The sequence below is a fragment of the Lissotriton vulgaris genome, chromosome 5 (genome assembly GCF_964263255.1).
Source record: "Lissotriton vulgaris chromosome 5, aLisVul1.2, whole genome shotgun sequence".
NCBI classification, from domain to species: domain Eukaryota; kingdom Metazoa; phylum Chordata; class Amphibia; order Caudata; family Salamandridae; genus Lissotriton; species Lissotriton vulgaris.
Genome location: NC_141693.1, coordinates 419,617,098 through 419,638,761, shown reverse-complemented (window position 1 = coordinate 419,638,761; position 21,664 = coordinate 419,617,098). Strand labels below are relative to the sequence as shown.

Here is a 21,664-nt window from a genome sequence, read left to right as displayed (position 1 = left end):
CGATTGGTATCTGACAGCCTATTAAGGAGGACCTGCACCAGAACTTTCACTGTGGCGTCTATGAGAAATATAGGATGGTAACAATGTGGGCTGATCCTGTCTCCCTTCTTAAAGATTGGAACGATAATGGTGGAGGACCAAGAGGTGGGGATAGATGATGAAGCTGCCACATTTAGAACCCTGGTTAAGAGTTTAGCCCATATATCTGGATTGTGACAAAAAAGATCAGGGGGGAATCCCATCGGGCCCCGGGGCTGTAATCCGGGACAATTCAGAAAGTTATCAAATATTTTTTTTTTTTTATTATTCTACTGTTCTGTGCCTCGGATGCTTGTGCCCATGTCACTGAAGCTATTAACTCAGTTCAAGCTATCCTTGCAACTACTTTTAACTCCTTTCTCATTCAGTGGTATTTACTCTGAAGTGGTTGCTGTGATCTAGACAGGACACCCAATTAGCACCAGTCTGCAAAACTATGGGGCATATTTGCAAGGGCTTATCGCCACAGGAATCTCACTTTTTGTGACGTTCCTGTGGCGATAAACCCTTTGCCTTATTTACAAGGCTGTGTTAAGCCACCTAAAGTGGCTTAATGCTGCCTTGTAAATAAGGCCCCTTTCATGCTACACTTAGCGTGAAAGAGGCGGGAAATGGGTGTTGTGTTGGCCTTCTGCCGCAACACCCATTGATTTTGGCATGGCCCCCTATTTACAAGGGTGGCGTAAATATGGGGCAGTGCCAAAATTAAGACCAAAAATAATGTGGTCTTACCATGGTAAAAAGAGGAGAAAATATTAATTTCTCCTCAGTTTTGCTGTTTCTATGTGTGCTTTATTGTGCAGCACACATAAAAACAGCAAATCGCCATGAATGATTGGACACCTTTAAACAATCATTAAAAAAATTGCAATTTGCAACTTCTATGTGTGTTGCACAATGCAGCACACATAGGAGTTACAGACCACCATTAGTGATTTTTTTTGTGCAGGAAGGGACACTTTCCTGCACATAAATAATCAGTCCCTTAATGCAGGCACCCTGCACTCTGGTGCAAGGGTGCCTGCGTTGGCGCTGGGCTGCTGAATTTATCACAAGCGCTAGAAAAAACTCAGGGGTGCACCATATCATTGTGAATAGGGCGCATCCCTGCGTTTTCAGAATGGCGGCGCGCGGCGTTTGCAATTTTAGCTTAACGCAGCGCTCTTCTATTCTATTGTAATAATGCCCCCACGTTGTTGCAAACCTAGATGGAGCACATCACAAAAAAACAGCTCCAAGTCCACATATCATTGTAGACTTTAAAGGCTGTTATGGAGCGGACAGGCACCACAGATTGCACAAGGGCCTCGGATTGCTCTTTAGATTTAAATGGCTGCTGCGAACTGGGCAAAATATTCACAGTGCACCAGAACGCAACATGTGCACTATTATAGACTGTAACTGTGTATGTGCACTGGAAAGTCTTATGGTGTACCAGTGCCCAGCCCAAAATATGCTACAGGATATAAGGGTTGCAGTAGCTGGATGATAAGCCTCAAGTAGAAGCGGGTGCCATCCTGGCACTGGTTGGTATGATTTACATATTACTATAATATTGGTAGGGCACCTCAATAGCTGCCAGGGCCCAAGATGTGCAGTTTCATAACAGTTGTAACAGATTCAGTCGATTACACAGGCTTCCTCAAAGCTCCCAGCTCTCTGGGAAGAGTACATGTGCAGAACTCTGCTTGGCTAAGACAGCATGTGTAGTGGTCAGCCACTTCCTACTTTGTCTGGAAGCTTTCACGATGCTGATCATAGGAGGTAGTTGCGTAAAACTAGTATTAGGTAATTAAAATGAAACACTGTCTACTCCATGATAAAAATATTCTTTATCGTGAAGTTGTTTTAGAGCATGCTGAGCAACTACAAGATCTATAAAACAAGCTCACATTGACCAAGGTTTTTCTGGTACATGCAGGCGTTTTATCTTCAGCAGGTATATGTTAGCTATATTTACTCCAGTTCACAAATGTACAGATGATTGAGCACATCCTGGGTTGCCACAATCTGTCATTGTAGCATCTGCACCCAATGAAATGAGTTTTGTGTCTTTCACCTGTCCCCTAACCGCTTGTCTTTTCCTCCTCCTTGGTTTGCAGCCCGATCGAAGAGCTTGGTGATGGGCGACCACAACAGCTCTTTCTCCAGTCGTGTGCCCTCCCCAAGCCCCATGGACCGAGTACTTAAGTCGGGATGGCTGAAGAAACAGAGGAACATCATGAAGAACTGGCAGCAGCGATGGTTTGTTCTCCGCGGAGACCAGCTCTTCTACTACAAGGATGAGGATGAAACCAAACCACAGGTAGGGAACCAAGGACATGCCCATTGAATCCTTCATAGGGGCTTCTGGAGTTTGTCAGACGTTGCAGCTATCGCCTTTGTAACATCTGTTGAGGTTACTATTAGAGGGTCAGGCATGCTCAGGGGATACCAGATTGTGTTAAGAGAGTAAATTAGCAGCCTACAATTTAGGAGTTCAGAACATGGCCAAGGCATTCAACATCAGGATGGGGCAAAAACAGACTTCAGGACATATTCAAGGCATGAATGTAACTTCTGAATGCCGTGCTCAGGAGTAGCATTGACAAATGAATGAATGAATAAGAGAATTTGCATAGTAGGCTGCAACCAAACACACATTCTGCTGTAGCTTTACACCATTCATCTGTATGTCAAACAGGCCAATGTACATCACAGGAGCCATGGAAGTCAGGCAAATTTCTTTTTTTTTAAATTCACACTGAAACATAGCCCGATTTTAACTCAGGAAGTGCTGTTTGCATTAGGGGTACGCTTTCTAAAACCTAATTTCCGAGTTTAGTGTTTTTTTGTTTTTTTTAAAGCTAGAAAAGCTCAAAGAGACCCAGATCGTTAGATCATTATCGTTGTGGACAGGCAAGAGTAAATCTTTGGATTCCTCTGGTTAGGATTTCATGAGCCCTCCCCATCAGAGCCGTATGGCGCAGAAGGTAATCTTCAATGCGACACTATCATCTACCACCAACCAATAGATCGATTGACAGCAAAGTTTAGCATTGTGTCATCTTCATAGTGCACCCACTAAACTAACACGGTTCAATAGAAAAGACATAAGCCATGGCACCATGCCAAAAGGGCAAATGTTGTCAGGTATTAATAAATATAAGAGGTTATTCCGATGACTCAGCTCTTCATTCATCTCCAAGCCCTATTCGATCTGTAACCTCTCTGTCCTGTACCATGGTTAATAGAACAACAAAAGGGGAGCAACATTCAGATCATTCACAAAAGAAAGTAAATAAGGCTAGACAAAATTACGTTTTCCATTTTCCATTTCTATTGAGCAGTTATACACATTCCTGTCAAATATCAGCTCCTATATCACAATAGTTCATCATGTCCGGATCCGAGATGCGATTGTTACTTCCAATCCTATTTAATTTAATGTGATTTGAATAGTCCAAGTTAGCACCAATCCAATGGTTAGATCAAACAGATCAAACAGATGACCAAATCCTAGTCACATCTTTTACACTTGACCAATCACGTTTCGCAGCATCCTGCCCCTTTTTCAGGGCTCTTGTGTATATACAACCACTCTTATGCTTGAAAAAAATAAAAAGAAATGAAAACGCAAAAAGATTAAGGAAAAAGGTGACAAACGCAAAATGACAAATTAAAACCAACACACTTGATGTCCATATTGCACACAAAGTGTAGATATCTTTACAAATACAATCCATAATACCTAAAACGCAAAAAGGATGCATTATAACCCAGCTTATGAGGGTCATCTTACTATCCTAATTTATATTCAAATTAGGTCCATCTGATTGTAATCGAAGTACAATCACTAAAATGGCTAGTATCATCGTTTTAAGGACCTTACTGGAGAAAGGAAGATTAGGCAGGGTCCCAGATTGAGATGCCGTATATACCAGATGGCTGCTTGTAAATTCATTTTGTTTTAACCTATGCTTCATACTTTTAGGAGCTTTTAGCCTGATGAGTGTGGGTCAGTTAAACTTCAGATCTCACTTTGCCATGTATTGTAAACAATATTTGAGTACTATGAGCCATTTTCCCATAAAGCCTTGTAATTTCTGCACTGAACCTCAAATGTACTCACATGCTCTTCTTGACAACCTTTCATGCTGAGGTGATATTGGAGACAAGCTGGCAAAAATGCTTCAGAACTATTGGAGAGCAAATTAAATCAACACAGATGAGTTAATACAGTTGACATTTTATGAGTAAAACCGCATTTCAATAGATAGCATAAGCAAATCAGCTAGTACCTTTTTGGAACTGTTCAAAAGCTTTCTTGCATGGGAATGTGTGTTGGTAAGTCCAGAGTATTCCATTGTATTAGAGGTTGTTGTAACTGATGGAGTCGCATGCGCTGAAAAATTCATCTTCACACAGTTGCTGCTATATTCATTACACGTCCTTCACTTAACAAATATGATGTATTTTATTTATTTAGATCAAAAAAGCTTTTCCTTCCATATATTCTTGTAGGTTGATTAAGTTCTTAACTGGGTAAATGTGTAATCCAGTGATATTTTTTGTGACCAGTCACCTCACATATAGTTCCTAGAAAGCTCGTCTCGCCACACCAGCCTTCAAAACTGAAGCAGACCGTCTCACCATCCAGGCCATCTGAGGTAACACAACCAAGACAAGTACGTCCTCATCTCTGAATATCGATTGCTCAAGACCCATGCTTCCTAATCAAATCTATGGTAGATTCAAAGACATTTGTCAATGGTTAAGGAAGACTATGGCAGGGCACATCTACCGTTGGTGTCAAACCTATGCAAAATATTTTGAACTGTTATTCAATTATAATAGTGTCATTAGGTCATATAACAACACTTTTGTTCAATTGTTTCATGATACAGAGGATTTGCAGTTGAGATCCCATCAGACTCCATTCAATCTATGAGAAGGTCATTGAATACTATAATGTATTGTCAAGTGATGTGAGGAGAACTTCTATGATGTTGGCCAAGGTAATCTTGACTCATCCAGATGGTCTAAGCCATAAGTGGTGATTGTACACAGCTGAATAGTTTAAGGCTTTTTCCCAGATCCTATCATTGCAGAGAGCATTTCGCCCTTTTAAAGCTGAGACTGCATACATTCCCTACTCGCCAGTGTATTAGGAACTTGGTCTGAGTAAGAAAGATGGGCTTTCAACAGTGCCTTCACTCTCCTTGGTTGGTACCTTAATTGAGCAGTCAATGCTTTGCTCATCGATGTGGTGTGAAGGCTGAGACAGATACACTACTATTGGTCATCACCCTGAAATTGAAAATGCATGTACTCTGAAGGTTGTTAGTTAGAGCAATAATACTTTAATATACACCTTGAAGTCTCTAGTCCTAACTGGCCTAGAAATAGGCATGGAAACAGTGTTAGGTAAGAAGGGTTATGTTCTGCTTTTTGATCCACAATTTAAACAGCTTTCATAAACTATAACCAGTGTGAACCAATGAGAAATCAGCACCACGAGCAGCATCTGAGTGGTCCTTGATTCTTAGGATTCTTAGACTTTCTGAAAGGGAAGTCTTAGGAGTGCCCTATTGAGCTCTGTAGTTCACGACAAGAAGAGAAAGATTCATATGATTCTCGGTTATTTTTTGCTTCTATTTTCGAACTAAATTTCTTGGCATAAACCTGAGTCAAAGATCTATTATAAAAAGTGAATGAAATTATAAATCCAGCATGCAAGGAATGTGGTCATCAAATGAAGGTACTTAGGTCACATGGGCCCCATTTTTAGAGTCAGTGGTTAATGCTGGCGGCTGGGACTGATGTCTCATGATCTACTGGTAAGAGGTTCTGGGTCACTGTGCTAGTGCTCAGTTGTCATTAGCGCAAAAACATATATATATATTTTTTAATTATCTTCAAGGTTGGACAAAGTCCCTTGATTATCATTTGTCTAGGTATGGTTCCTAAACCCATGGACACTAATTCTGAAACCATAGACAACAGTCTCACACTTCAAATTATGCTGGTTTCTAAGAGCACTCCTATTGCTGCTGTCGTGTAAAGGGAGTGGCAATTCCCAGGAGTCAAATTTTAAATTTATAAGTAGTTTTGTCAAAATTGGTCAGATCTTAACGTTCTGTGGTGCAGTTCGGGACAGAGCAGAGCAGAATAGCCAGGTATCATCTGAGGTGACCACAAGTTTGGCAGGGGACACTCCTTCCATATCCAGACTAGGAGCCATGATGCAGCTCCAGGATCCATTGAGGGTTTTAAATCCAAACAGATCAAGTTAGTATAGCTGTTGAAATGGTTTCAAAGGGGTCTCTATATGTGGTTGCATGTGGAGCTGGATAGTGGACTAGGTCTGAGTAGTCACAGACGCAACATGCATGGTTTGTGCACTCAGCCAATCAGAAGGCAACCCAGCGTGAGGTCTTCTATATTTATCTGGTGTGATAATTACTGCCTATCACCAGTTTTGGGGGAAAGCAGGCATGGTTTGATGCTTACTGCACCAAAATCTGCATGTTCCAGTAAATCTCAGCATTTAGTCCAAGATGAATTTTGTTAGGTTTGATCAGACAATTGTTATAAAAAAACTCATAATTCAGATAGGAGTTAAAACACATATTGTAGTTTATTGGCTAGCTCGTAGTGAAGATGTCTGCCAAACTCTGAAGTCAAACAATCATCAACTTCCAACTTTTATAAACAGACTTTCCAAGCCTTGCAAATTGCAAAGTTTGCAATAAAAAGGGCAAACTCATAGGCTTTCACTGTATCAGCAAACAGTTTCAGCTGCATGCAGGTCGATAGGTGGACTGCCATCACTGTGGACACTTTGAATCTCTAAACTGATACCACCCTCTGCCACACAAACTAACCCTTGTATGCTCATTTTGTACTCAGTCCGAGCTCCCCTCTGCAGCAGCACTCCAGAGCCCTCTACTCCCTCCAAACGCTCTCTACTCCCACCTCCCCGATCTTATATTTATGCAGGGAGAGTTGCACAAGCCACCTTAGGTTTTTGTGCCTACAGATGTACCACCAAACAGGGGTGTAACCAGGGCCGGACTGGGAACCAAAACTGGCCCTGGCAAAGTGCTCGGCTGGCCCCCCCTCCCCTCCGTCCGGGGGAGGGGGGGTGGCCGAGCTCTTTGCCGGGACCGGTTTTCGGCCGAATTGTTACAGCAATGCTGCAAAAACGGCCCCCAGGGGCCCCAAACCGGCCCCCACCCGTGCGGCCCACCGGGGGATTGCCCGGTGCCCACAACGGCAAGTCCGGGCCTGGGTGTAACAAAGGCCCCCGCAAACCCTGCGGTGTGGGAGGCCCCAGGCTTACCCATTCCTGGAGGGGGCACCTTCAGCCCCTACTGATGTGAGGGGCCCCTTCATCATATCTTGCAGTGGGGCCCACTCACGTTTTCTTAGGCCACTGCCAGCAAATAGACATCCTGCACCAAGAAATCTTGATTCCTGACATGCAGAGGGGGTTTGTGGATATACCTTCACTCTCGGTGAAGCGGAGTGAAATCCGGAAACTTTAACACCCTACAGGTAGGCAAAGTTGTACAACTCTAGAGGTTATGGGCAAAGCTTTGTGTTTCTTTAGAATGCATGTAATTTCAGGTATGGGGTCATTGCATTCAGAGAGACTTTATAGGACACTTTGTATCTCGACTTGAACTGTAAAATAGGCCCATTCCTTTTAAGGAAAGGATACGTTAGGACTGTGACATCACTTTCGGTGTCATCACTACATGCAACGTCATTGTGCATTGCATATGCTAATTAGCCTTCACATTATGTATTCTTAAGATTGGTGTCCTGAAAAATACAACCACCAACCAACTGCCACTTTGCAAGGTAGTTGAAGCAGGATAGTTCCTTAAGGAATGGTAGAAGATCACATTTAAGGCCTCACCTCCCCCAGAAACCCTAAAGGGTTCTTCTGACAGAGTACTGGGACTGGTTTTTCAGTGGTCCATGAAATTAATAGCAAAACGCACAATGATGGACGGAATGTTGCACATTGGAAAAACATTCACCCCCAGTCACAGATCTGGGTTTAATCCATCGTTATTTTGCTCACCCCGCCACCCCAGTTCAGACATGGCCATATGCAAATCAGTCTTGACCTTGTGCCTCATGAGAACAGTCCAACCCGAACTGCCAAGCCATGTCTTCCCTGGACTGGAATCAAGCATCCTAGGACCAGTTTCTGGCTATCAGCCGTCATCAGCCAGGATAGTTTGACTCCAGTGGTGTAGTGAGCACGGAACCCACATCTGGGCATACCCTTCCCACTTAGGGGGAACAGCAAAACATACAAGATGATGGACGGAATGTTGCACATTGGAAAAACACTGGGGGTGAATGTTTTGCCATTGTGCAACGTTCCGTCCATCATCTTGTGTGTTTTGCTGTTCACCCTATGTGGGAAGGGTATGCCCAGACGTGGGTCCTGTGCTAACTACGCCACTGGAGTCAAGCTATTCTGGCTGAAGACGGCTGATAGCCAGAAACCGGTCCTAGGATGCTTGATTCCGGTCCAGGGAAGACATGGCTGGGCAGTTCGGGCTGGACTGTTCCCATGAGGCACAGGGTCAAGACTGATTTGCATATGGCCATGTCTGAACTGGGGTGGCTTGGTGAGCAAAATAACAATGGATTAAACCCAAATCTATGACTGGGGGTGAATGTTTTGCCATTGTGCAACATTCCGTCCATCATCTTGTGTGTTTTACTGTTCACCCTATGTGAGAAGGGTATGCCTAGACGTGGGTCCCGTGCTCACTACGCCACTGGAGTCAAGCTATCCTGGCTGAAGACGGCTGATAGCCAGAAACCGGTCCTAGGATTCTTTATTCCGATCCAGGGAAGACATGGCTTGGAAGTTCGGGCTGGACTGTTCCCATGAGGCACAGGGTCAAGACTGATTTGCATATGGCCATGTCTGAACTGGGGTGGCTTGGTGAGCAAAATAACGATGGATTAAACCCAGATCTATGACTGGGGGTGAATGTTTTGCCATTGTGCAACATTCCATCCATCATCTTGTGTGTTTTGCTGTTCACCCTATGTGGGAAGGGTATGCCCAGACGTGGGTTCCGTGCTCACTACGCCACTGGAGTCAAGCTATCCTGGCTGAAGACGGCTGATAGCCATAAACCGGTCCTAGGATGCTTGATTCCGGTCCAGGGAAGACATGGCTTGGCAGTTCGGGCTGGACTGTTCCCATGAGCCACCGGGTGAAGACTGATTTACATATGGCCATGTCTGAACTGGTGTGGCTTGGTGAGCAAAATAGCGATGGATTAAACCCAGATCTATGACTGGGGGTGAATGTTTTGCCATTAAGCAACATTCCGTCTATCATCTTGTGTGTTTTTCTGTTCACCCTATGTGGGAAGGGTATGCCCAGACGTGGGTCCCATGCTCACTACACCACTGGAGTCAAGTTATCCTGGCTGAAGACGGCTGATAGCCTGAAACCGGTCCTAGGATGCTTGATTCTGGTCCAGGGAAGACATGGCTTGGCAGTTCGGGCTGGATTGTTCCCATGAGGCACAGGGTCAAGACTGATTTGCATATGGCCATGTCTGAACTGGGGTGGTTTGGTGAGCAAAATAACGATGTATTAAACCCAGATCTATGACTGGGGGTGAATGTTTTGCCATTGTGCAACATTCCGTCCATCATCTTGTGTGTTTTGCCATGAAATTAGTAGCCAGAGCTTGAACTAAAATATAAGGAAACATTGGGATGGTTTGGGGGCGAAAATAAATCCAGAACAGAACAGCTGTTGATTATTTGTCTCTGCAGATCTGCAATTGGGATACATTTTCTTTCTGTGACCCTGCCCTGGTGAAAGATGGTTGGCTATGAATAGGTCGCTGGCCAGTTCTTTTTCCAGAGGTCATTCTTGCATGTTTTATGGGAATCTCAGCCACATAGAAGTAAGTGTGTCAACCTGGGTCCACGGATAAAGAATCTACTAATAGGTTACTTAGAGGCCTATTCTCAAACACGACAGGTATCTGAGCCACTGGTATCCCATGACCAGCTCACTGTGAACTATTTGTGCTCATTTGGTGAACAACGTACTTAGGTCGGTTCATGCTCCCAAGATCAACAACTCACTGAGCACTGCCTTACTGCTCAGGAGAACATTTTACTCCGGACTGGGCCTGCTTCTCATGTAACGCATATCCCACTGTGGCTGGTCTGTGCATCGTAGGAGAACGGCTCAATATGAACTGTTTCTATTTATAAGCCAGTGACTACGTCAGAGTGCACTGTCTGCTTCTCCAGTCAACTCATGACAGTGCAATGGCTGTTCTCCTCAGGTACGTAGCTCACTGTGTTCTCTTGGCGCTTCCCAATGAAGAGAAGCTAAGTGTACGCTGTGCTGGATCCTTACTTAATGAGGAGCTGACCAATGCTGCTTCTCACAAGAACAGCTCCCCGAGCACTGCCCAGGAACTCATTCATGATCATCCCACAATAAACCTTCTCTACAGTGGGATAAACATCCCACTGTGCATGCTCTTTCTCCATGATTGGTGAACGCTCGCTAAACACTTTGTTCTCATCAATGGCCAAGTGATGAAGGGCTTGATATGCTTTGTCGACTCCTCAGTGATGCACGGTTCAGCGTGCGGAGGCCATAGTCTTTAGTGATCAACACCTCAGCAGTGATGAACATCTCCCTGTGCTCTGAATACACACTCCTCAGTGATGAACGGCTCATTATGCACTGCATTTGTCCTATAGAGACGCACAGCGGACAGTGCACTATTTGTGATCCTCAAAGACAAGCAGCGTATCATTGTGCAGTGTTTGTGTTCTTCAGTGTTGAGAGACTAACTCCATCATCCATGCTCCTTGGCGCTTTACAGCTCACTGAGCATTGTCTGCACTTTACAACATTGATGGATTATAGGAAGATCCAACCGGATTCCAGATCAAGCAGTCATTAGTGGACAGGATCCAGGACCGGCGCAGTCCTAGCGAAACTTACTATGTCCTAGTGCAGGGTGTGGGATCAAGTTCTATGTTGTGGCACCTACAACAAGGCGACGTCCGGAGGGGGGCACCCCACATTTCCTAACTAGTTCACCAAGTGCCCCTGAAAACAATCTGCAGTTCCCTTTGATGGGGAAGGCTCTGAGTCCTTGTCTGTCAAAGGATCACAGCGGGGTCAGACGCCCATCAAAAGAAGCAAAGGCACAGGGCCTGTCACTTAAAAAGTTGAAAATACAACAAATTAAGGACTGGATGCAGATTTTCTCACTATCAAGAAACGTGTGTAAGAAGTGTAGGACTTTTCATGCCATTTAAACATGTAAAATGTATCTGTCTGTGTAATTATACTAATAAGTATTTATTTTTCACTTAGTAATAAAGGTTTATTATTACCTACAGGAAATCATTTTAACAAACTTAGAATAACAACATATTAAGAAAACTCAGTGGAAGATACTTAACCTATGCCTTGCAGGTTACCAGCAGATCTTAGCATAGCACTTTGGCCTATAATACCGGGATTGAACCTCATGTTTTTATCTCTGATAAAACACTATTAGTGCAACTGGGAAACTTCTCATCTACTTTCACTCCATGCTCTGGGCAGTCCCACAGAGATCATCATGACACCTCGTTTGGTTTAACCTACAATCTCTGGCTTTCTTGCTAAACAACTTCAAGACACCAACATACCTTTAATGCAGAGGTATTCAAACTTTTTTAGGTTGAGCCCCACAGCTGAATTTATTTAGATGTCGGCCCCCCCACCACTTGACAAAAAATTCTGGAACCTGGTATTCTACATAATCAACCGTCATCCGCATTTCCCAGTCCATATCTGGCAAATAATGTTAAATACAGTAAGAGTGTTTAGAAAACTGCAGGTTTGCGAGTTGGTGCGGTGAAATGACAGAGGCTTACTACACAGTCCAAAACTACATTTTTCAAGATAAAATGTGTGCAAATTGTAACGGGTTCTCCACTTAATTCTTGCAAAGCCTCCTCAAAGAAACTTCTGTGGTCAATAAAATGAGTACCAATCAAAGACTATGCTCTCCACTGAGAAGCACTGTAGAGTTACATTTATTTCACCGCATTTTTTATTTCACCGCATTTATTCAGGCCGTACTTGCATGTTTCCAAAGCCTCGTGCTTGTGTTTGGCATTGCAGGAACCTCAGGAACAAAGCCTCGTGCTTGTGTTTAGTTTTTCATGCCGTACTTGCATGTTTTCAAAGCCTTGTGCTTGTGTTTGGCATCGCAGCATCCATGCATCCATCCACCCACCCATCCATCCATCCATCATGCACCCACCCATCCACCAATCCATTATGCCCCCATCCATCCATCCATCCATCCATCCATCATGCATCCATCCATCCATCCATCCATCATCCATCCATCCATCATGCATCCATCCATCCCCCCATACATCCACCACCCACACATCATGCATCCATGCACCCATCCTTCCACCCATCCATCATCCATCCATGCATCCATCATGCACCCATCCATCCATCATGCATCCATCCATCCATCATTTACCCATCCACCCATCATGCACCCATCCATCCATCCATCCATCCCCCCATACATCCACCAGCCACACATCATGCATCCATACACCCATAAATCCACCCATCCATCATCCATCCATGCATCCATCATGCACCCATCCATCCATCAGGCATCCATCCATCCATCAATCCCATCACCCATACATCCACCACCAACCTCTTGGCACACAATAATGTAATGCAGAATTATACTTATTTCATGCATAATTATAGTTATTTCACAAAGCCTTGTGCTTGTGTTTTGTTTTTCATACCGTGCTTGCATGTTTCCAAAGCCTCGACCAGAGCAGGAACCTCTTGTGCATTACAATAAGTTGACACTGCAGGAACCTAGCCTCGTGCTTGTGTTTGGCATTTGACACCGCATTACAATAAGTTACCGCATTACAATAAGTTGACAGTCGCGGTAAGCGTTGTAATCGCATGCGATGTTAACGGCATCGCGCCGTTGTCACATGCATAGTTAATGCATGCGATTCAAACGATACTGCAATGTAAAAGTCGTGGTGTGATGGCACCGCGATCTTTTGACATCGATGTAATGGGTGTTTCCCGTCTTGACATGTTAATGAGGTGTTGATGGTCTTTGCCCCTTCTTAGGGCCCCTGCAGCTCCACTCTGCCTCGCCGCCGTGGGAAACAATGAAAGGTGAAATTTTATGCTGGTGGAGTGCGCGCCCCCCCTGAGATGGCGTCACGCCCCCCCAGGGGGGGGCGCGCCCCACAGTTTGAGTAACTCTGATTTAATGAGACACTTAGCTGATCATCAACGTGCAATATGATCATTGTAATGTCTTAACAAGCATGAAAGCCAACATGACCACTATAGTTATACCTGGACTGGACACAATGTTCTTGAACTGAATCCTACCAAACATAACATTCTCCTCATTTTTATTATGCGTGGGCAAAATTGGTATAATTAACATTAGCGTGACTAGGTAAAATGTTCAAGAAATTATGCATGATTACCCGCAATTACATGAAATGCGTCTCCCTGCCTTTCATACTAAAATAGGATGCAAAGTTCATTTTGCATTAAAAAAGATGATGCAAAAAGGCATGCTGTGCGATGCACATGCATGGCCATTTAAAAAGGAAGGGCCACTGTCTGCAGCCTGCTACTGGTTCTTCCCTACCTGTGTTCCCTAATCTAACCCCGTCCATCCCTATTGCGCCCATCTTTCTAATTTTTGGTCGAATCCTACTTCTTGTGGGCATTCTGAAAGCTTCCCTGTGAATGCCTTCCACTAATTGCTTACCATTGGTTTTGTGGTTTGCTGCTCATATTTTCTGGTTTTCTATTTCTATTAGCTGGCTTTATTTGCTTTAGGTTGTTCAGCATGTCTTAGCTCACCCTTTGGGGCAAAGCTTGTTCACCAGAGTTCCTTGTAGTGTTCCAGGAGTCCTTGCTTTCTGTAAACAGGCCTTTATATTTTGTTCTTATGTTGTCACATTTGCTCTGTGCTCAATGACATAGGTCAAATGTGAGGCTCCGTCTTCCGACACAGCTTGGGGTGTACTTTTCTTTATCCTATTTCAAAATAACTGAGAGGATATATGTGACAATCTTGCCGGGTACTTGGAAATAAAAGTTTTTTTCTAGCACACAACAAAATGTAAATGTCTGTAAATGAACTGTGCAAATATTTCAAATATATAATAAGAATTAGAAAAGCACTAATGAAGCACTTGAAGCAAATTTTTTTGTAATTAAAAAATATGGTGAAAACCAATATTTTAATATGATTAAAACAAATCAATACACTAGGTGATGTCATTTCTACACATTACAGTTTGTGTGCTGTATAGTTTTATGAGTAAAACTCTATGTGCAAATGTAATAGTCATTTCAGTTGAAAATATGTTGTGTGAAATGGCAGTGCACCAACACATCATGCAAACTCCACTCTAAGGTACTCCCTCTACGACACTCCACTTTACGATACTACGCTTTACGACACTCTGCTCTATAACACTCTACTCTACGACACTCCACTCCACTCCACTCTATGCCAATCCATGCTAAACCATTCCAGTCTATGACACTTTACACCATTCCACTCTACACCACTCGACTTTACACCACTCCGCCCTATGCCACTCGACTCCACTCTATGACACTTTCCTCCACTCTACACCTCTCCACTCTCACATTTTACTGTACCCCACTCTACTTTACTCTGCTCTATTCCACTATACACCACTCCACTCTACACACCCCACTCAACACCACTCAACATCTCTACGAATCTACTCCACTCTATGCCACTCTACGACTCTCCACTCTACAACACTTTATTACACCCTACGACCCTCCACTCTGTGCCCCTCCACTCTAGGACACTCCAGTCCATTCTACAACAGTCTACTCCACACTTTGCCACTCTACGACACTCTTTACCACTCTACGATACTCAGCCCCACAACACTCTCCTCTACAGCACAAACTGTTAGCCATGCTGATCAGCAGTCACGCTGGTGTACAACATTGCTAGAACATAAATAGCTCTTGCATAGGCAAGACTTATTGGCCTTGCCAATGCTTGCATTATTTTCTTGCCACTTTTTTGTCATGCCTGGAAGCAAGATCTTGGTTCAGAAAGCATGCTCTTTGTGATTTGGTGTAAATGTGTTCAGTAGTTTTGGAGATCTTAAGGTTCAAAAATATATGTGTATCTAGACCATTGGATTTGAAGGGCTCTTGCGAGAGTCCCTCTAACCCAATTAAAATAGAGCGTTCTGATTGGCCTTGTTCTTTTTTCCCTTGGGCTAACTTGATCCCACCTAAGTAAGGCTCAAGAGGGACTGAACATTCAGGTTGGTTACCTGCAACATGAAAAAAATGTTGCAGACAGCCATAAGGGGGTCAGGGACTTAGCTCTCTGTCCTGCCTTTGCTATTAAAACCATATGAGGGGCAGGGTAGTGATATCCTAACCTGCTAGCCCTAAAGGGGAGGTTCCTGAGGGACACCCCCTGAGGTCAAAATAAAAAAAATTATAGTGTGGGACCACTACATTAAAAAAATGAAATGGTGACTTGCAACCACAATGTTTAATAAAGGGGAGTGGGGTGCATGCCCTCCCCCCCTCAAGCTTCAGTTTTGGCCCTGGAAACCACATCCCCCATGGCCCGGCACAATATGAAAGGAGAAAGGGTGTGCGGTCACCCTCACCAAGCTTCATTGAGGCCCTGGGGACCCCATCCTCTAGTGCAATTAAATATTTAAGGAGAAGGGACACATATAATTATACTTGGGAGAGGACATGTGCCCCCCTAGAGCCTCTAACGACCTTGGGCCCCCATCCCCCGGGTCCGGCTCTCCGACCTAGCAAAAGCTTTGAAAATGCTGTGTGGAGTTTGCCACCCCAACAGCAGAGTCTCGCAGTCATAAACATACTGTTAAAATCAAGTTATATGCATACCAAAAAAGAGTGAACTTACACAAATGTGTAAGTTTACCTCTGTGGCCCAGGCCGAAAATGGCTACCTATGATTGACACACACAAATGGCCGCAACAAAATTCTCTTCTCTGCATGGCCAGCAAAGAAGGAGGCATGAAGAACAAAGACAAAAAGTACACCTACAAAGTACCAAAAGATTCCCCTTTTGAGGCCACAAAAAACAATCTACTTACATCCAGTCTACACACTCAACCAGATTTGCTACCAGGGGTCCTTTATGAAAACACATATACAGGATGGAATCCAAAGGTTTACTGAAACAACAATCTATAAAAATATTATGAAGAAACCCAACAGTATACCTTCATATACGAAATAAAGAGTACAATCAATAATACATCACATATAAATGACAATAATCAACAATACATCACATATAAATAAAAACAATAGGTCAAGTGTGTTTAAAAGCCCAAGTAGAGTCAAAGTATCTTAAAAACTCCAATCAATTATTCAGAAAGAGTTACTCTCTCACAAAATGTGTCATTGGGCATCATTGAATACGTTCACTGACATATTATACTTGTCCCAACACTGTGAGTTGTGATTGTAGAATCCATCAACACGTTTCAGTGGTCTCAATTGGGATATACCATCTTTCTCAGGACAAATACATCAATTCACTCTCCCAAAACTAATATCTATAAAAACCTGTTAACACAACATTTAAAGCATACATCTGTAAATCAAATCTTTAAACAATGTTAAAAGACACCAATAACACACAAAAATATTTATTGCTTAAACATATTCATATATATGTGCAGACCCAATATCCTTTTAAGTTCAAGAGAATTTTATTAAGAGTAATAAAAAAAGTAAACCAGGTGTCAAGACAAAGTACAACGTGATATCAAAGTAAGAATCTAAACAGAGTAATACGATCATACAAATGCAAACATTATAATAAAATAGATCTGGGTACAAGGTGAGAAAAAGGGAAGAGGTAAAGAAAAAATACGGTAAGCATAAAATATGAAAAGCATGAGAACATTGGGAAGTAATAAATACAGTTGATACAGTGAAGGATAAGTGGAACGCATCGGGCAGTTAAGGAGGTTTAGGAACTTCCTGTTGTGGAGGCGGAGGGTGAAACAAGCGTTTACTACATGAGTCTAGATAAAGTGTAACGGGAGTCCATAAGTCCATGCGTTTTGTAGCCAGACATGCCGGGAAGACATGGGCAGTGTCCAATCTGTGGTTGTGGCATACATTGAACCACCACGCTTTGAAGGAAATTTTAGAGAAGTCTTTCCAGTTGACTGTTATTTGTTGGAAGGCAGCGGCAAGTAATAGGTCAACAATCTGAGGTTTTAGATCAATGTTATTCCAACAAGGGGAAAGACTGCCCATAAAAACATGTGTTTGAGAGAAAGGGATAGAGGTGTGAAAGATTGAATTAATTTGAGCCCAAACCTGAAGCCAAAAATTACGCACATGAGTACATAAAAATAACATATGAAATAAATTGGCTTGTGGTGACGAGCAAGACCAACATATGTGGGGAGTAGCAGGATAACGTTTGTGAAGGTCAGAGGGTGTGAAAAGGAGTCTATTGTAAACAAAGAACAAAGTCTGAGTAAGGGTCGCTGCTCTGGAAGATTTGCGAAGTTTGGTCCAGATTTTGTCCCAGAGGGAAACCGACCAGGAGACAGACAAATCATGTTCCCAAGATTCTTCTACTTTAGATTTGGGTCTCGGGATCTTACCATCGTGAAGGTATTTGTAAATAGCAGTAGCTTTTGGTGTAGTGTGTAAGAAGGAATGAAGTTCGATAGTGGGGGTGGATGGAGCAGGAGGAGGGCAGGACTGAGAAAGGTCGTTATATTTCGTTAGGACTGTATCTTTAAGCAGTTGGTATTTGCGTGCAAAGGAAGTAGGTAAGTTATAGAGGGAGCGAAGGGTGTCGAAAGATAAGAAAGAGGAGTGAGAAAAAAGTTGGGAGACCCACTGCAGACCTCGAGTATGCCAAGTTTTCCAAAAAAAGGGCCTATCACGAATGAGTAAGGATGTGTTATGCCATATGGGGGAGGAAAGGAAATCAGCAGTGGTAGTAGGAGGTGTGTGCGTGGAAGAGAGGAGTAATTTAGTGGTAAACTTATGAATCGGAGTAGAGATAGAGGTGGGTTTGCGAGAAAAGGAAAGGTATTCAGCAATGGAGAATGGGGAAAGAAGGAGGCGTTCAAATTTGATCCATAAAGGACAAGGGGTGTCAGGGTCCTGTAACCAAAAAGAGGCTTGTCTCAACTGGAACGCCTTGTGGTAGGCTGGAAAGTCAGGGAAGTTAGCTCCACCTTCTGATTTAGGACGAATCAGACGTGCTAGGGACATTCTTGGCTTCTTTTTATTCCAAAGAAAGGACGTTAGAATAGAGTTGATCTTTTTGAAAAATTTGGAGGGGACAGGGACCGGAATATTAGAGAGGGTATAGAGAACAATGGGAGATAACATCATTTTAATAGTGTCAAGGCGACCCCACCAGGATAGATAAAGGGGATGCCACCTAGAAGTGAGATCCGTTAATTTTTGAATGCATTTGGACATGCACAGGGAAACAGTATCCGGGATGGTGGGGGTAATATGCATTCCAAGATACTTGATATTCGAAGGTTTCCATGTGAAATTAGAGACTGCAAAGTCGGGTTTGAATGTGAATTTAGTCAAGGGGAGGATCTCACATTTATCATTATTGAGTTTATAGCCAGATAATTGGGAATAAGTGTGAACTTCGGCGAGAAAGGCAGGAATAGAAACGGAGGGGTCAGAGATAAATAGCAAAATGTCATCCGCATAAGCGGCTAATTTGATGTGGGAGTCTGATAGTTGAAAACCATGAATAGAGGGATTTTGACGGAGTTTGGAAAGGAAGGGTTCTAAGGCCAGATTGAAGAGAAAGGGAGATAGGGGACAACCTTGGCGAACGCCTCTTTTTAAATCAAAAAAGGAGGATGTTTGACCGTTGGCACACACCGCTGCACGCGGGTGAGAATAGAGTAGTGAAATTAAAGAAATGAAAACAGGACCGAAACCAAACCAACGGAGAGTATGGAAGAGATAAGTCCATTCGACCCTATCAAACGCCTTTTCGGCGTCCAGGGCAATAGCCGCAAGGGGATGGGTTAAAGGGCGAGATGTAGAAAGGATGTTAAAGAGGAGTCTGGTGTTATCAGTTATAAAACGGCCTTTGACAAAGCCCGACTGTTCCTCCCCCAAGAGGTCTGGAAGAAGAAGGTCTAGGCGTGCCGCAAGAGATTTCGCAAAAATGTTGTAGTCGATATTAACTAAAGAGATCGGCCTGTAACTTTTGCAATGCTGAGGATCCTTTCCCTCCTTGGGTATAAGGCAAATATGAGCGTCTGAAAAAGAGCCTGAGGAGGATCCCAAGGAAAGGAAGGTGCCAATAAGGGAGTGGAGTCTGGGGATAAGGAGTTTTGAAAAGTGGAGAAAAAATTCTACTGTGAAGCCGTCTGGTCCGGGGGCCTTGTCTTTTTGGAGGGTTTGAAGCGCCTTGAGTAGTTCTTGTTGGGATATGTCAGTTTCTAAGTGAGAGAGGTCAATTGGAAAGTGAGATGGTTTATGAATAGAGGAGAAAAATGTGTCTAGGGAGTGGGAAGAAGGTTGAGTTTCAGATGAGTACAGGGTCTTGTAGAACGTACAAAATTCTGTGAGAATTTCTGCGTCAGTGTGTTTGAGGTTCGAATTGACATCGTAGACTGATTCAATGTTTAATTTGTTGTGTTTCACCTTTAGATAATTGGCTAAAATTTTTCCAGCCTTATTTTTGCCTCCGTAGAACTTGGCACTAGATTTTAATAAGTACAATGACGCATCATCCGTTGACTTTTTGTTGAATTCCATTTTAGCATTGACCAGGGCGGTTAGAGTTTGCTGTGAACGAGAAGTAAAATAAGAATGCTCCAATTTCTTAATATCGAGAAGGATAGCCTTGGTATAATCGCGAGCAGCTCTACGTTTTTTAGCAACAAAGCCAATGATGAAATCTCTTGCTGCTGCTTTATAGGCATCCCAAATGGTGTGTTTGGGGACAGGGGAGTTATCGTTAAGGGAGAAAAATTCATGAGAGAAGGAGGTGAACGAGGTGGTAAATTTAGGGTCTAAGAGGAGAGAATTATTGAAACGCCAACGCTTAGGGCCTACAGATTTGGGTAAGATGTCCAATTGAGCTAGTGTGGGGGCATGGTCAGAGAGTAGAATTGGACCAATTTCCGCATTAGTGAGAGTTTGGGCGATATTGTGGGTAACAAAGATGTAATCTATTCGGGATTGGGAATGATGACATGGTGAATAGAAAGTGAATTCCTGGAGGTCCGGATTACATAGACGCCAAGCATCAGTAAGTTTGTGTTGGGAAATAGCTCGAGAGAAGGATTTGTGGGAGTTGTTAGGGATGAAGTGTGCTTTGGAGTTTCTATCTAGGAAGGGATCTAGGGGTTGATTGCAGTCTCCCGCCAGTATAAAGTTATCATCAATAAATCTGGTGATGTGCTGGGAAAATGAGTGCCAGAAAGTGGGGTCACCAGTAGTAGGGGCATAAACATTGAGGAGAGAAATTGGAACATTCTTGATAGAGAGTTTGGTATTTTCCATCGTCCTTCGGCATCAGATTCTTGGGTAATTAGGGAATGGGAGAGAGCTTTGTGACACAAAATTGCAACGCCATTACGTTTACCGTCCCCAGGAGAATAATAGACATCGCCTACCCAACTTCTCTTCAATTTGACAGATTCTTCAGCAGTTAAATGAGTTTCTTGCAGAAAAGCAATGTCCACATTCAAACGAGAAAGATGTGATAAAATTCTTTGTCGCTTGATAGGAGAATTGACGCCCTTAACATTCCATGTAATTATCTTCAGAGACATATCATATCAGAGAAGAGGAATAAAACAGAGGAAGAAAAGGAAGTGCATAAGTGACCCAGAGGAATAAAAAAGCCAAGGAGAATTAGAAAGTCAATGAAAGTCAGTGCAGTGCGACATTGAGTCAAAGGATGAGGAAAGAGGAAATGGGGTAAGGAAAAAGAGAGTAAAAGCAGGTGATGAAATAGAAAATAGAGCGAAGGAGAGAAAGATAGAATCAATTGATATAAGAAATATGAGAAGGTAGACCGTGAAATAGCAAAAATGATAGGAAGAAATTGATAGTAGAAGAGTAGTCGAGAAATAAGAGAGGAAGACACCTGTGGAAAAAAGGAAACTAGTGAACTTGAAAGGGAGAAAATCGCAATGAGGAATGTGAACATTCGGGAAGAAAGGGAAAACATACTTACGGAGGGTAGAGGCGGGGAGGAATGATCACCAGGGAGAGGAGACGAGGAAAAATGAGTGGGAGGGGAGCGCCAGGCAGAGGAAGGAAGCATCCAATGCAAGCGAACCGGCAGGTCGAGGGGGAAACGTCAAACATATTATAAACCTGCAAGAGAAAGGGAGGGAAAACGTACATGAGTAAGAAAAATGAAGGAAGAAGAAAACACAGCAACGTTAAGAGAGAGTACATGTCTATCCAATACAGATGGCAGAAAGATAGGGAGGGTTCAAGAGAGGAACATAGGA

General features: G+C 43.2%; 1 protein-coding gene across 1 annotated transcript in view; it reads left to right on the top strand.

Moving 5' to 3' along the window:
* Nucleotides 1-21,664, top strand: part of ARHGAP22 (Rho GTPase activating protein 22) — a 441,023-nt gene that overhangs the window by 112,645 nt on the left and 306,714 nt on the right. Inside the window, exon 2 of the mRNA XM_086921793.1 lies at nucleotides 2,142-2,344. Coding sequence (XP_086777919.1) covers nucleotides 2,142-2,344 — 203 coding nt within the window. The remainder of the gene's footprint in view (nucleotides 1-2,141; nucleotides 2,345-21,664) is intronic.